A 16,266-nucleotide genomic window follows, 5' to 3' on the forward strand; every position below is an offset into this window, starting at 1 on the left:
TGTTTCTTATCATTCAGAATTGCATACTAGCAATTTGACACAAAGAACATATATTTAAGGAAAGTGATTACTGTCACTTATCTTTTCTTTCTTCTTTTAAATGAATGGTTATTTTGCCATCAAGAAGAGAGCACAGAGCAAGGTTATGGAGCCTGTTATAGGGGCCAAATATGATATGAACTGTCAAGCCTTAAATAATTTACATACGATGTTCCCTCTCTTCAGATGTCTAGTTCCTCGTTCTTTTTTCTTCTAACAGTTTATTAAAAATTTTTTTCAAATATACTGAAAAGTAGAAAGAATGTGAATGCTCATGTAGTCATCACCTAGATTGTATAATTAATATTTTATCATACTTGCTTTATCATAAATTTGTAGCCCTCTTTATTTGGCAATTCCTATTTGTCCTTCAAGACTCAGCTTTGGTGTCACTTCTCTAAGAAAATCATCCCTTAACACTTTCTATTATAATTGTTTATTAATGTCCATTCTAAATTGAGAACTCCCTGAGGGCAGGAATTCACAGTAAATAAAATGTGGAAACAACTCAGTGTCTACTGACAGATGAATGCATAAACAATAAATGTGGTATCAATGTGGTAATCAATAATGGTAATATTATTCAGCCTTAAAAAAAGAAGGGAATTCTGACACATACTACAACATACATGAACCCTGAGGACATTATACTAAGTGAAATAAACCAGTAACAAAAAACAAATACTTTATGATCCTACTTATGAAGTGACTAGAATAGTCAAATTCAGAGACAAAGTAGAATGGTGGTTGCCTGAAGGTTGTCTGGGGAAGGAGAGTTGTTCAATGGATATAGAGTTTCAGTTTTGCAAGATGAAAAGAGTTCTGGAGCTGTTATGTAGAGGTACTTAACACTACTGAACTATACACTTAAAAATGGTTAAGATGCTGAGTACGTAATGCTAAGTGAATTAATTTAATCACAGAGTGACAAATACTGAATGATTCCATTTATGTGCGGTATCAAAATAGTCAAATTCAAAGAAGCAGAGCAGAACAGTGGTTGTGAGGAACTGAGAGGACAGAACGGGGAGATGCAAATCAACAGGTATGAAGTTTCAGTTATGTAAGATGAATAAGTTCTAGAGATCTGCTGTACAACATTGTGCCTATATATAGTTAACAGTGTTGTACACTTAAAAATCTGTTAAGAGGGAGATCTCTTGTTAAGTGTTCTTATCACAAAGAAGTTAATATTTAAATTAAAAAGTGGTTAAGAAGATAAACTCTGTTATATGTATTTTGCTACAATTAAAAAAATATTTGAATCCCCAAAATAGTATAATAAGGTTACTATAACAGCCCCCATATCCTTGCTCTGTGCTTTCTTCTTGATAGCAAAATAACCATTCATTTAAAAGGAGAAAGAAAAGGTAAGTGACAACAACCACTTTCCTTAAATATATGTTCTTTGTGTCAGTATGTTTATTATCACTCACACTGAAAATCATATTCATGTTTGTTAAGTGCTTCAACATTGGGATATTTTGGAGAATCAAAATAATAACTATCAAATTAATAATGATATCAAATTAATTCAGAATAAGATGTGGTCTCTGTAGTACTTTGGAGACCTAATTCACAGTGGTTTCGTTAAAAATCACACTATATATTCTCTGCCCTCAGGAATCCAATGTTTTGAGAAATAGGAAAAGCTCTCGACGAGTCAGCTTTGCAGACACTATAAAGTAAGTTCTAAAAGGAGAAAAAAGTAAAATGTTACAGGTAATGCTTTTTTGTCAAACCAGATATGTTGATACTATCTGACTTGGATAATCTGTTTGATTTAGATAAGCATTAGGTAATTGTTATGTAAAAAGTTGTTATTCAGCATTATGCTTGAAAGTGAAACATTGAAAGCATCCTCTCTAAAGTCAGAAACAAAAAAACTGTGTCTTACCACTGTTATTTAATATTGTATTGGAATTGTTAACCAACAGAACTAAATGCCCTAGAGAAATTGGAGTTATAAAAATTGGAAAAGATAGGAGTAATATATATATATAAATATATATATATATTAATATATATGTATAACCTTTTGCAGATTAAATGACTGTATATGAGGAAAATCTAACAATATCAATTGAAGTACCTCTCCAGGTAGTAAGTAGCAGAACACAAAATTAATAGGTGGAAATCAATTTCCTATATATGTAATAACCAGATAGAAGATAAATGTCTTTTTTCCCATTATGTTATAATTTGACAACAAATACATTTAAAGAATAAAGCATTGCTTTAAAGAAAAAGAAGAATAAAGCATTGCTGAAGGATACTAAGGAATTGTACAAATGAAGACATTAAAAATTCCTGAATAAAAAAGATTCAACATCATAAAGATGTTACTTGCTCCTAAATTAATTTATTAATTTAATGTAGTTTTTATAAGTAGTGTTTTCATGATTATTCTCTTGATGTTAAACAGAATATTTGTATTGCCTTATTGACTCAAAAGTTGTTTAATAGAGAATTTAAAAATAACTAGATGGTAAGGACATTTTGTTGTCATTAATTTTAATATAGTCAGAGAAGGTTAATCTGTGTTTTGATTTCTATTGAAATTTTCTTTGTGATCTTGTATATGGTCAGTTTTTGTGAATGATTCATATGTCCTTGGAAAAAAGATATAGTTTATATTTTAGAGTGTAAAGTTTGATATATATATATATCAATTATATCCACCTTATACCTTCTGTTATTTGGGAGTTGTATAATCATATAGTTTTAGTCACATTAATCTGTCATGAATTATGAGAGGTAAATTAGTCTCTTCTTGATGGTACATCTCACTCTTTATATTTCCAATAGTTGTTTATGAATGTTGATTCAATGTTCATTGGTGCATTGTCATCATTGTATCTTCATTCAGAATTGTACCTTGTATGAAATACTCATCTTTGCTTTGTTACTGCTTTTTGACCCTGATTCTACCTAGGCTGATAACTAAGATTTCTGTCTCTGACATATTTTTGTTTTGACATGCCTGGTATACCTCTATGTATTGTTTGACTGTATATGAGCAATGATAATATTAGTCCATTTCCTTTTCCCAACCCAATTTTAATCAATAATATATCTTCATACTATTAAATATGCTTAAATTTCAATTAGAACTATTGTTATATATCCTTTGGCAGTTAAAATAAATGAGATAACTAGCATACTTGTTCCTTTCATAATATTCCCCCCTCATTCCTCCTCTGCACCACCTTCTTTTTTTTTGACCGTACCAAATTGACTTTATTGTTTTAAAACCAGCCCCTTCTGCCCACCACCACCCAGCACCCCCACCCCAAGGGGAAAAGAATTCATAACAGATGTCTCTCCGGTGTGCGCCTGTTTTCTTCTCTCTGATGGCGGCTTGGAACCCTGAGGCAGTGAGTCTAATAGTGTGTCCTAATATCCAGCATTTGACTAATATAATTGACCAACCAGCCTCATTGTAGCCACCATGGATCAATACCCAATTTAGCGGCACCCCCTTCTTTTTTTCTAAAAAAACTTTTTTTTTTGGTATCATTAATCTACAATTACATGAGGAACATTATGTTTACTAGACTCCCACCATCAACAAGTCCCCCACCCCCAACCCTGACAGTCACTGTCCATCAGCGTAGTAACATGCTATAGAATCACTACTTGTCTTCTCTGTGTTGTACAGCCCTCCCCGTGCCCCCCCTACATTATGTCTGCTAATAGGAATGCCCCTTTCCCCCCTTATCCCTCCCTTCCCACACACCCTCCCCAGTCCCTTTCCTTTTGGTAACTGTTAGTCCATTCTTGGGTTCTGTGAATCTGCTGCTGTTTTGTTCCTTCAGTTTTTTTCTGTTCTTATACTCCACAGATGAGTGAAATCATTTGATACTTGTCTTTCTCCGCCTGGCTTATTTCACTGAGCATAATACCCTCTAGCTCCATCCATGTTGTTGTAAATGGTAGGATTTGTTTTCTTCTTATAGCTGAATAATATTCCATTGTGTATATGTACCATATCTTCTTTATCCATTCATCTACTGATGGACACTTAGGTTGCTTCCATTTCTTGGCTATTGTAAATAGTGCTGCGATAAACATAGGGGTGTATCTGTCTTTTTCAAACCGGGCTCCTGCATTCTTAGGGTAAATTCCTAGGAGTGGAATTCCTGGGTGAAATGGTATTTCTATTTTGAGCTTTTTGAGGAACCTCCATACTGCTTTCCACAATGATTGAACTAGTTTACATTCCCACCAGCAGTGTAGGAGGGTTCCCCTTTCTCCACGTCCTCATCAACATTTGTTGTCTTTTGGATGGTGGCGATCCTTACTGGTGTGAAGTGATATCTCATTGTGGTTTTAATTTATATTTCTCTGATGACTAGCAATGTGGAGCATCTTTTCATGTGCCTGTTGGCCATCTGAATTTCTTCTTTGGAGAACTGTCTGTTCAGATCCTCTGCCCATTTTTTAATTGGATTATTTGCTTTTTGTTTGTTGAGGTGGGTGAGCTCTTTATATATTTTGGATATCAACCCTTTATCGGATCTGGCATTTATGAATATATTCTCCCATACTGTAGGATGCCTTTTTGTTGTATTGGTGGTGTCCTTTGCTGTACAGAAGCTTTTCAGCTTGATATAATCCCACTTGTTCATTTTTGCTTTTGTTTCCCTTGCCCGGGGAGATATGTTCATGAAGAAGTTGCTCATGTTTATGTCCAAGAGATTTTTGCCTATGTTTTTCTCTAAGAGTTTTACGGTTTCATGACTTACATTCAGGTCTTTGATCCCTTTTGAGTTTACTTTTGGGTATGGGGTTAGACAATGATCCAGTTTCATTCTCTTACATGTAGCTGTCCAGTTTTGCCAACACCAGCTGTTGAAGAGACTGTCATTTCCCCATTGTATGTCCATGGCTCCTTTATCGTATATTAATTGACCATATATGTTTGTGTTAATATCTGGACTCTATTCTGTTCCACTGGTCTGTGGGTCTGTTCTTGTGCCAGTACCAAATTGTCTTGATTACTCTGGCTTTTTAGTAGAGCTTGAAGTTGGGAAGCGAGATTCCCCCTGCTTTATTCTTTCTTCTCAGGATTGCTTTGGCTATTTGGGGTCTTTGGTGGTTCCATATGAATTTTTAAACTATTTGTTCCAGTTCACTGAAGAATGCTGTTGTTATTTTGATAGGGATTGCATTGGAATGCTGTTGGTATTTGCATAGGGATTACACTGAATCTGTAGATTGCTTTAGGCAGGATGGCCATTTTGACAGTATTAATTCTTCTAGTCAAGAGCATGGAATGAGTTTCTATTTGTTAGTGTCCTCTTTAGTTTCTCTTAAGAGTGTCTTGTAGTTTTCAGGGTATAGGTCTTTCACTTCCTTGGTTAGGTTTATTCCTAGGTATTTTATTCTTTTTTATGCAATTTTGAATGGAATTGTTTTCCTGATTTCTCTTTCTGCTAGTTTGCCCCCTTTTTTTTTCAGTTATAGCCTTTCTATCTCTCTTCCGCCTCCTACCCTCAACCCTGGCATTTGATATTAGGGCATCTGTCACATTTGTTTGTCTTCATTGACTTTAGTTTGTTTTCTTATTTTTTCCCAAAGAAGAACTCATTGAAACAGTATTTCCTGGATTCTTGGGTGCTCAGACTGTTAGCTAATAGACTTTATACTTGAAGAAGAAGATTCTTTTTCAATTCACATTTTCTTTCTTTAAGGAACTTGTTAATGTGGTTCTCTGTTGTCTTCTGGCATTGAACGTGTTTCTATGAAGTCCTGAGGAGTGCATGATTTTTTCCTCCTCATAAATGATTGGATTTTTTTTTAACAGTCTGCCTAACAGATTTTTTTTTTCCTTTATGTCCAAAGTTTACTCACTTTACTAAGATACATCTCCATTTTGACTGTTTTGGGTCTTGAATCTTGAGTTAACATTTAAATATTCTTTTCTATTCCATTATCTTAGATTTCTTTAGGGACTCTATTATTTATAAACAAATTATGTTTATATTCTTGCTTTTTTTCTATATTATTTTCTCTTTTAATTCCTTTTATTTTATTTTGCTTTGTCTATTTAAAGAATTTTCTCTGTTCTTTACTATATTTTTCACAGTGCTTATTCACCCTTATGCCCCTTTCAGTTTTGCCTTAATTCTGTGCTAATATTTTTTCTTCTGTTTCTTTTTTGAGTTTTCTCTATTTGTGTTTCATTTCTTGTCTCACCACCTCTTCTTTGAGTTCTTGTATTTCTGCTTCCATTTCTGTTCCTTCATAGAGATGATTACTTTGTTACACTCTTTAGCTCCATAGCAAACTTTTTAAATCCCTCTGCTGTGGGACATCATTTTTTTTGCTGAGTGCTTTTCTTATGTGAAAAAATTATGTTATGCTGTTATTTTAATTTTAGGTTGTCTTTCTAGATTCTTTTTTTTTTTACTCATCATTGAATGGATTAGGTTTTCTTGAACCAGCTATTTGCAAGACATTCCTGTGGAGGGGGCAGAGATGTATTCCAGGGCAGCTCTTTTTCTGTAAAGGCTCTTTTTAGCTATAAACACAGACTGTCTACTTCATATCAGCTTTTTCAAATTTTATTTTTTTGTATACCTCAGACAGCTTCAACTTGGACTTTTGTGAGGTGATCTCCTAGATCAATTTAACACGAAATTTAAACATTTTAGGATAAGGCCTGACTGTCCCATGTCCAGAAATCTTCCTAGGAAAGTCCTGGACTTTGATCTGCATTGTTTCCAATTCCTGATTTGTTCCTCTTTGTCCCCCTAATTCTTACCTTAACGAACCTTTACAATCAGACAGTTTAAAGAACTCCAATTTTGCAGTTGCCATATACAACATGATTTTGCATTAAAGTAAGATTTCAGTTGTGGAGCTGTTGGGAACCTGTTTTCTTCCTTTCCTTAGGGGAGTAAGTAGTTAAGTAGATGTTGGTAAGGGGTGAAGAAGAGTGTTCCTACTTTGTAGTAGACAATGTGTGACATCGTTAGGGTACTGAATAGTTCCAAAAAGACGGCATCCAAAATGAAAAATTTTTTGTTGTTGATTGATAGTAATTTTATTTGTTTTATAACTTTTTTCTATTCATCTTTTATCCATAAACCAATTATTGTCTTCCTGGATAAACACATGTTGTCAAAATGTCATATGTGTTGGTTTTGGGGAAAATAAGTACATAATAAGATCTGGTATAACCAGGGAAGACTTGCTATTACCTGTTAGTAGAATTCTCTAGGTGGTATTTTTCTTGGTGAAGTTGCCACTTTCTCGGGTCTTGCCCTTCCTGGGCTTTGCAACCTCCATAGTGTTTTTGTCTGCCAAAAATGGGTTGATCTCTTGGAGATGGGCTTCACTAAACATATTCACTATAGAGATTTGTATATAAATAGAATACTACTACTAAATGTATCATGAGAAACAAATAAAATGAAACAGAATACTTGTTTGAATAGATTGGTATATTCCTTATAGGCATTCTACCTAAGAAATTAAATTATAAATTAAAATGCCTTGCTGATCATGGAATCTGAACTATTTGTTATTTGAATGATTCAGAATATTTGATGGCACCAGGCTGTGAAACCTAATGAATCTTTCTCCACAGTAGACACATACATACCTGTTGCAAAGCCTTGAATGCTTCAGTCTGTACACTTGTTTAATAGGTGTGGCCAAGGTTTGAGCTAATAACTCATTTTCTCCTGTTTCAAACTAACTTTTCTTTCATGTTTTCTTTAGGTATATTCATGTTCATGTAACTAACGATTTTTAATTTTCTGTTGGGCATTTGATTGATCTTTGTGCTGTGTTAGATATTCTTGTGTAAATTACCTTTTCTTTTAAGTTACTTCCTTGGGATTATATTCCCCAAAGTAGAACTGTCAGGTTTAAAGAAGCAGTTGTTATTCATATAAGTAGCCATTATTACGTTTTTGTTGTGGGTTTTAGTACCACTAGTAATGCACATTTTTCCCCCAATATATTGTAAGCATTAGGTTTTAGCATGTATTTTTAGCTGACTTGGTTGATTATAATGTTATCTCTTAGTTACTTATATTTGATTTTATTTGCTATTACCGTTTTTTGTATATTTTCTTTTTTTTTTCTTCATTTTCAAATGTTTCATTTTTGTTTCCATGTTTAACCTTGGCAATATTGGAGAAAATATTTTAAAGTTTTTGTGTGATTAAGCCCTTTAAATTTTGTTTTCATAAAATTTTACAAAATCATGCTTCTTTCTCAATTTATAAGTAATTTTTGCAGCAGATTATACCTCTGAAAGCTTTCTTATATCGTGGATACTATGTAGGTAAAAAAGAGATAGCAAGAACAACCATAATTAAGGCAAATTTACAAAAAAAATGGAGGAAAGGATTATTTTACCCTTTTGGTTAGGCTTCTCCATATGGTTGCTAAATATGCACTATTAATACTGTCTTACAACTTATTCTTTGATTGCCTAATATGTGGCAATCTAAAATTTGGATTTTGAGGCATCTTAATATATTTGACAGTTTTCTCTTTGAATTTCTTTAATCTTGTTCCTCTGGTGTTTCTTTTTTCCTCAATGTAATGTGGATTTTTTATTATTCTTAGTTTTCATTATTAACCTTCTTTTTATTATATGATAGCAACATTGTTTAGTTATTATATTTTTTTGCTTTGAAACTTAATGTGTTTGGTAACTTTATAATTGATTTTACCTTTCCTATGTTTGTCCATAGGTAATTTCCTAACTTTGAAAATTTTCCATTTTTACCTTAAAAATTGTATGTTGAGTTTTTAAATTGTTTAATTTAGTCAATAGCCACTCATTAATAAGGTAGCTCAGCCTATTTACATTTGTTAAAATCAGTACACCTATTTTCTATCTTATGGTAAATTTAATGTTTTTGTTGCAGATTTCTGTTTTGTTTTTAATTAAGGATGGGTATTGGATTTTATTAAATGCTTTTAGAGCACTTATTAAAATAGCTATAGAGTTTTCCCTGTTTTAATCTTTAACATAATAAAATGACTTTTTGGATATTGAATTTCTTCTGTATTGTTGGGATAAATCTAATTTAGTCATGAAATGTCCTTTTAAAATATTGCTAGATTCAATTTGCTAATATTTTGGGATTTTTGCACTAATATGCCTATGTAAGATTGGCTCATAAATTTATTTGTATGCTATTCTTGTTTAGTTTTCCTCTGGGTTTTATAAGTCTAACAGAATCAACTAGAAAGTGTCTTATTTTCTATTCTCTGAAACACTTTTATATAAGTTTGTGAGAAGTGACCTACAGAATACAAAAGTGCTTGGCCTCCTTTCAACTCCTGTGTCCCATTTCTTCAGATTTTGTCCCCTAAAATAGATCTTACTCTTTTAAAAAAAATTTTTTTACATACACAAGTCAACACAAATATCCATTCTTTTTTCTTTTGTGCATAAATGGTAGCATGTTACCCAATTTCTTAAGAATTTTAAAAAAAATTTTTTATTAAGGTGTTATTGATACACACTTTTATGAAGGTTTCGCATGAAAAAACAATGTGGTTACTACATTTACCCATATTATCAAGTCCTCACACACACCCCAATGCAGTCACTGTTTATCCGTGCAGCAAGATGCCACAGATCCACTATGTGCCTTCTCTGTGCTACACTGTTCTCCCCGTGATCCCCCACCCCATGTGTACTAAACATAATACCCCTTGATCCCCTTCTCCCTCCCTCCCGATCCGCCCTCCCACTCCCCTCCCCTTTGGTAACCACTAGTTCCTTCTTGGAGTCTCTGAGTCTGCTGCTATTTTGTTCCTTCAGTTTTGCTTCATTGTTAGACTCTGCAAATGAGGGAAATCATTTGGCATTTGTCTTTCTCTGCCTGGCTTATTTCACTGAGCATAATGTCCTCAAGCTCCATCCATGTTGTTGCAAATGGTAGAATTTGTTTCTTTCTTATGGCTGAATAGTATTCCATTGTGTATATGTACCACACCTTCTTTATCCATTCATCTACTGATGGACACTTAGGTTGCTTCTATTTCTTGGCTATTGTAAAAAGTGCTGCAATAAACATAGGGGTGCATATATCTTTTTGAATCTGAGAAGTTGTATTCTTTGGGTAAATTCCAAGGAGTGGGATTCCCAGGTCAAATGGTATTTCTATTTTTAGTTTTTTGAGGAACCTCCATATTGCTTCCCACAATGGTTGAACTAGCTTACATTCCCACCAGCAGTATAGCAGGGTTCCCCTTTCTCCGCATCCTGGCCAGCATTTGTTGTTCTTAGTCTTTTTGATGCTGGCCATCCTTACTGGTGTGAGGTGATATCTCATTGTGGTTTTAATTGGCATTTCCCTGATGATTAGTGATGTGGAGCATCTTTTCATGTGTCTGTTGGCCATCTGAATTTCTTCTTTGGAAAACTGTCTATTCAAAACCTCTGCCCATTTGTTAATCAGGTTATTTGCTTTTTGGGTGTTGAGGCGTGTAAGTTCTTTAAATATTTTTGATGTTAACCCCTTGTTGGATATGTCATTTACAAATATATTCTCCCATACTGTAGGATGCCTTTTTGTTTTGTTGATGGTGTCCTTTGCCATAGAGAAACAAATTTTTAAGTTTGATGTAGTCCCATGAGTTCATTTTTGCTTTTGTTTCCTTTGCTTGGGGAGATGCATTCAGGAAGAAGTTGCTCATGCTTGTATTCAGGAGATTTTTACCTATGTTGTCTTCTAAGAATTTTAAAGTTTCATAACTTACATTCAAGTCTTTAATCCATTTTGAGTTTACTTTTGTGTATGGGGTTAAACAACAATCCAGTTTCATTCTCTTACATGTAGTTGTACAGTTTTGCCAACACCAGCTGTCAAAGAGGTGGTCATTTCCCCATTGTATATCCATGGCTGCTTTATCGTATATTAATTGACCATATATGCTTAGGTTTATATCACAGCTCTCTAGTCTGTTCCACTGGTCTATGGGTCTGTTCTTGTGCCAGCCCCAAATTGTCTTGATTAAATGCTTTTAGAGCACTTATTAAAATAGCTATAGAGTTTTTATAAAAAAGCTATAGGCTTTTTAGTAGAGCTTGAAGTTGGGGAGCATAATACCCCCAGCCTTATTCTTCCTTCTCAGAATTACTTTGGCTATTTGAGGTCTTTTGTGGTTCCCTATGAATTTTAGAATGATTTTCTCTACTTCGTTGAAGAATGCTGTAGGTATTTTGATAGGAATTGCATTGAACCTATAGATTGCTTTAGGCAGGATGGCCATTTCGACAATATTAATTCTTCCTATCCATGAGCACAGGATGTGTTTCCATTTATTGGTGTCTTCTTTAATTTCTCTCATGAGTGTCTTGTAGTTTTGTAGTTTTCAGAGCATAGGTCTTTCACTTCCTTAGTTAGGGTTATTCCTAGGTATTTTATTCTTTTTGATGCAGTTGTGAATGGAATTGTTTTCCTGATTTCTCTCTCTGCTAGTTCATTGTCAGTGTATAGGAATACCACAGATTTCTGTGTATTAATTTTGTAGCCTGCAACTTTGCTGAATTCACATATTAGGTCTCGTAGTTTTGGAGTGGATTCTTTAGGGTTTTTTATGTACAATATCATGTCATCTGCAAACAGGGACTATTTGACTTCTTCCTTGCCAATCTGGATGCCTTTTATTTCTTTGTATTGTCTGATTGCCGTGCCTAGGACCTCCAGTACTATGTTGAATAGAAGTGGGGAAAGTAGGCATCCTTGTCTTGTTCCCAATCTTAAAGGAAAAGCTTTCAGCTTCTTGCTGTTAAGTATAATGTTGGCTGTGGGTTTGTCATATATGGCTGTTGTTATGTTGAGGAACTTGCCGTGTATACCCATTTGGTTGAGAGTTTTTATCATGAATGGATGTTGAATTTTGTCCAATGCTTTTTCAGCATCTATGGAGATGATCATGTGGTTTTTGTCCTTTTTATTGATGTGGTGGATGATGTTGATGCATTTTCGAATGTTGTACCATCCTTGCATGCCTGAGATGAATCCCACTTGGTCATGGTGTATGATCCTCTTGATGTATTTTTGAATTTGGTTTGCTAATATTTTGTTGAGTATTTTTGCTTCTATGTTCATCAGGGATATTGGTCTGTAATTTTCTTTTTTGGTGGGGTCTTTGCCTGATTTTGGTATTAGAGTGATGCTGGCTTCATAGAATGAGTTTGGGAGTATTCCCTCCTCTTCTATTTTTTGGAAAACTTTAAGGAGAATGGGTATTATGTCTTCTCTGTATGTCTGATAAAATTCCAAGATAAATCCATCTGGCCTGGGGGTTTTGTTCTTGGGTAGTTTTTTGATTACCGATTCAATTTCGTTGCTGGTAATTGGTCTGTTTAGATTTTCTGTTTCTTCCTTGGTCAGTCTTGGAAGATTGTATTTTTCTGGAAAGTTGTCTATTTCTTCTAGGTTTTCCAGCTTGTTAGGGTATAGATTTTCATAGTATTCTCTAATAATTCTTTGTATTTCTGTGGGGTCTGTTGTATGTGTGTTGATTCTCTTTTTCTCTTATTAAGTCTGGCTAGAGGCTTATCTATTTTGTTTATTTTCTCAAAGTACCAGCTCTTGGTTTCATGGATTTTTTTTCTATTGTTTTATTCTTCTCAATTTTATTTATTTCTTCTCTGATCTTTATTATGTCCCTCCTTCTACTGACTTTGGGCCTCATTTGTTCATCTTTTTGAAGTTCCAATAATTGTGATGTTAGAATATTCATTTGGGATTGTTCTTCCTTCTTTAAATAGGCCTGGATTCCTGTGTACTTTCCTCTTAGAACTGCCTTCACTGCGTCACACAGAAGTTGAGGCTTTATGCTATTGTTGTCATTTGTCTCAATATATTGTTTGATCTCTATTGTAATTCTGTCATTGATCCATTGATTATTTAGGAGCATGTTGTTAAGCCTCCATGTGTTTGTGAGCCTTTTTGTTTTCTTTGTACAATTTATTTCTAGTTTTATACCTTTGTGGTCTGAGAAGTTAGTTGGTAGAATTTCAATCTTTTTGAATTTACTGAGGCTCTTTTTGTGGCCTAGTATGTGGTCTATTCTGGTAAATGTTCCATGTGCACTTTAGAAGAATGTGTATCCTGCTGCTTTTGGGTGTGGAGTTCTGTAGATGTCTGTTAGGTCCATCTGTTCTAGTGTGTTGTTCAGTGCCTCTGTGTCCTTACTTATTTTCTGTCTGGTGGATCTGTCCTTTGGAGTGAGTAGTGTGTTGGTCTCCTAGAACAAATACATTGCATTCTATTTCCTCCTTTAATTCTGTTAGTATTTCTTTCACATATGTCGGTGCTCGTGTATTGTGTGCATATATCTTTATAATGTTTATATCCTCTTGTTGGACTGACCCCTTTATCGTTATGTTATGTCCTTCTTTATCTCTTGTTACTTTCTTTGTTTTGAAGTCTATTTTGTCTGATACCAGTACTGCAACACCTGCTTTTCTCTCTTTATTGTTTGCCTGAAATATCTTTTTCCATCCCTTGACTTTTAGTCTGTGCATGTCTTTGGGTTTGAGGTGAGTCTCTTGTAAGCATCATATAGAAGAGTCTTGATTTTTTATCCATTCTATTACTCTGTGTCTTTTGATTGGTACATTCAGTCCATTCACATTTAGGGTGATTATTGAAAGATATGTACTTATTGCCATTGCAGGCTTTAGATTTGAGGTTACCAAAGGTTCATGGGTTGCTTCTTTTCTATCTAACCGTCTAACTTCACTCGCTTATTAAGCTATTATAAACACAATCTGATGGTTCTTTATTTTTCTCCCTTGTAATCCTCCTCCTCCGTTCTTTATATGTTAGGTGTTTTATTCTGTACTCTTTTGTGTTTCCTTTGACTGCTTTTGTGAATAGTTGATTTTATTTTTTTGCCTTTAATTAGTATTTGGTTGGTCTGCTTTCTTTGGTGTGATTTTATTTTCTCTGGTGACATCTATTTAGCCTTACAAGTGCTTCCATCTAGAGCAGTCTCTTTAAAATATCCTGTAGAGGTGGTTTGTGGAAGGCAAATTCCCTCAACTTTTGCTTTTCTGGAATTGTTTAATCCCTCCCTCATATTTAAGCGATAATCATGCTGGATATAGTATTCTTGGTTCAAGGCCCTTCTGTTTCATTGCATTAAGTATATCATGCCATTTTCTTCTGGCCTGTAAGGTTTCTGCTGAGAAGTCTGATGATAGCCTAATGGGTTTTCCTTTGTAGGTGACCTTTTTTCTCTCTCTGGCTGCCTTTAATACTCTGTCCTTGTCTTTGATCTTTGCCATTTTAATTATTATATGTCTTGTTGTTGTCCTCCTTGGGTACCTTGTGTTGAGAGATCCGTGGGCTTCCATGGTCTGAGAGACTATTTCCTCCCCCAGTTTGGGGAAGTTTTCAGCAATTATTTCTTCAAAGACACTTTCTATCCTGTTTCTCTCTCTTCTTCTTCTGGTACCCCTATAATGCGAATATTGTTCCGTTTGGATTGGTCACACAGTTCTCTTAATATTCTTTCTTTCCTGGAGATCCTTTTGTCTCTCTCTGTATTCCTGTTCTCTGATTTCTATTCCATGAAGGGTCTCTTGCACCTCATCCAGTCTGCTCTTAAGTCCTTCCAGAGATTGTTTTATTTCTGTATTCTTGCTCCTAACTTGATCCTTTAGCTCTTGCATATTTCTCTGCAGGTTCATCAGCATGGTTATGACCTTTATTTTGAATTCGTTTTCAGGAAGATCAGTTGTATCTGTCTCCCCAGGCCCTCCTTTCTCGGGGGTTGTCTGCTTGATTCTGGACTGGGCCAAATTCTTCTGCCTTTTCATGGTGATAGAGGTAGTCGTAGGCAGGTAGCGCGTGTGTTAGCTGGGAGAACAAAGTCCCTTCCTGCTTGCTGGTTGCGTTGCCCTACTCCACTGCTTGTGTCAGTTCCCTGCATACCGGGAGCAGCCCTTGGGGCAGTGCAGAACCCTGCGGGGAGAGGCAGGCTCACTGGGTGTGCTCTCCTGCGAGAATGGCGCCCCTTCACACCCTGCTCTGGCCTCCTCTGTTTGTGCCAGGCAGCTGCTTGCCGGCGTTAACCCTGGGACTGGCCCGAGTGGCTGCACGCTGGGAGGAGACTTTGGGTGGCTGCTCTGGGCGCGCCTGCGCCCAGGCTGCTCAGCCACTGTAGGGGGGCTGCGCCTCGGGGAATGAACAGCAGGGTGCTTATCGCCTTGAGGGTCTTCAGGGCTGTGTTGCCTCCCAGGGGGCTGGGGCTCCTGGAGTTCCTCAGGATTCCCAGCCTGCTGGGCCAAGTGTGCCAGGACGATTCCATCCAGCTGTGAGGTCCCTGTCCCTGTAAGACTTTCAAAAAGCACTTACTTTTCTTTTGTCGCAGGGGAGCTGGCTGCGGGGACCCGCTTGCAGATTTTACTTTTCCGTTTCTCTAATATCCAGCACACCATGCAATGTGTGTCTGCGGCCCCAGTGAGGATTACTAGGGCTGGTTATTTAGCAGTCCTGCGCTTCCACTTCCTCCCCACTCCAACTCGTCTCCTCCTGCCGGGGAGCTGGGGTGGGGGGAGCGCTTGTGTCCTACCGGGCCGTGGCTGTATCTTACCCGCTTCGTGAGATGCCGAGTTCTCACAGATATAGGTGTAGCCTGGCTGTTGTACTGTATCCTCTGGTCTCTCTTTTAGGAATAGTTGTATTTGTTGTATTCTCAAAAATTTGTATAGTTTTGGGAGGAGATTTCCGCTACCCTACTCACGCCACCTTCTTGGCTTCTCCTCCCAAATGTCATTTTATTTTTTAGATTTAAAAAATATTCTCGCTCTTACCTAGAAGGAACTTCTAAGAGGTTTTTATTCTGCTTAGATTTTGCAGACCTGACAATGGGATCTTGAAGGTGACTTTATTTTAATTATTTCTCAAAACAGCTATGAAACTCAAAATTTCTGATGAAATGACCATTTTAACACAGGAAGATCACCTGTCTCAAATAATCAAAAGTGGGTTTATATATGTCAAAATTTGACTTATTGTTAATAGCTAATATTAACAATGTGACAGGTACTGTGCTACCAAATTCATTGTTACTCATTGAATCCTTAAAAGTATCTCATTTCATGAATAAGGAAACAGAGGCTTAGCTTAAGTAATTTGCTCAAGTTCCCATACCTATTAAGGTGTAGAGCTCAGGCTTTGAAATATTTCACATCAAGTATTCTTAATTATTATATTATGGTGTCTT

At 35.8% G+C, this 16,266-nt stretch overlaps 1 protein-coding gene across 2 annotated transcripts in view; it reads left to right on the plus strand.

The window, feature by feature from the left end:
• Nucleotides 1-16,266, plus strand: part of KNL1 (kinetochore scaffold 1) — a 122,163-nt gene that overhangs the window by 20,799 nt on the left and 85,098 nt on the right. For both annotated transcript variants that reach the window (XM_036923842.2, XM_036923843.2), the window contains exon 5: nt 1,663-1,724. In XM_036923842.2, the coding sequence (XP_036779737.2) occupies nt 1,663-1,724 (62 nt within the window). The remainder of the gene's footprint in view (nt 1-1,662; nt 1,725-16,266) is intronic.

Source organism: Manis pentadactyla, chromosome 11 (assembly GCF_030020395.1).
Source record: "Manis pentadactyla isolate mManPen7 chromosome 11, mManPen7.hap1, whole genome shotgun sequence".
In the NCBI taxonomy this organism is placed as follows: domain Eukaryota; kingdom Metazoa; phylum Chordata; class Mammalia; order Pholidota; family Manidae; genus Manis; species Manis pentadactyla.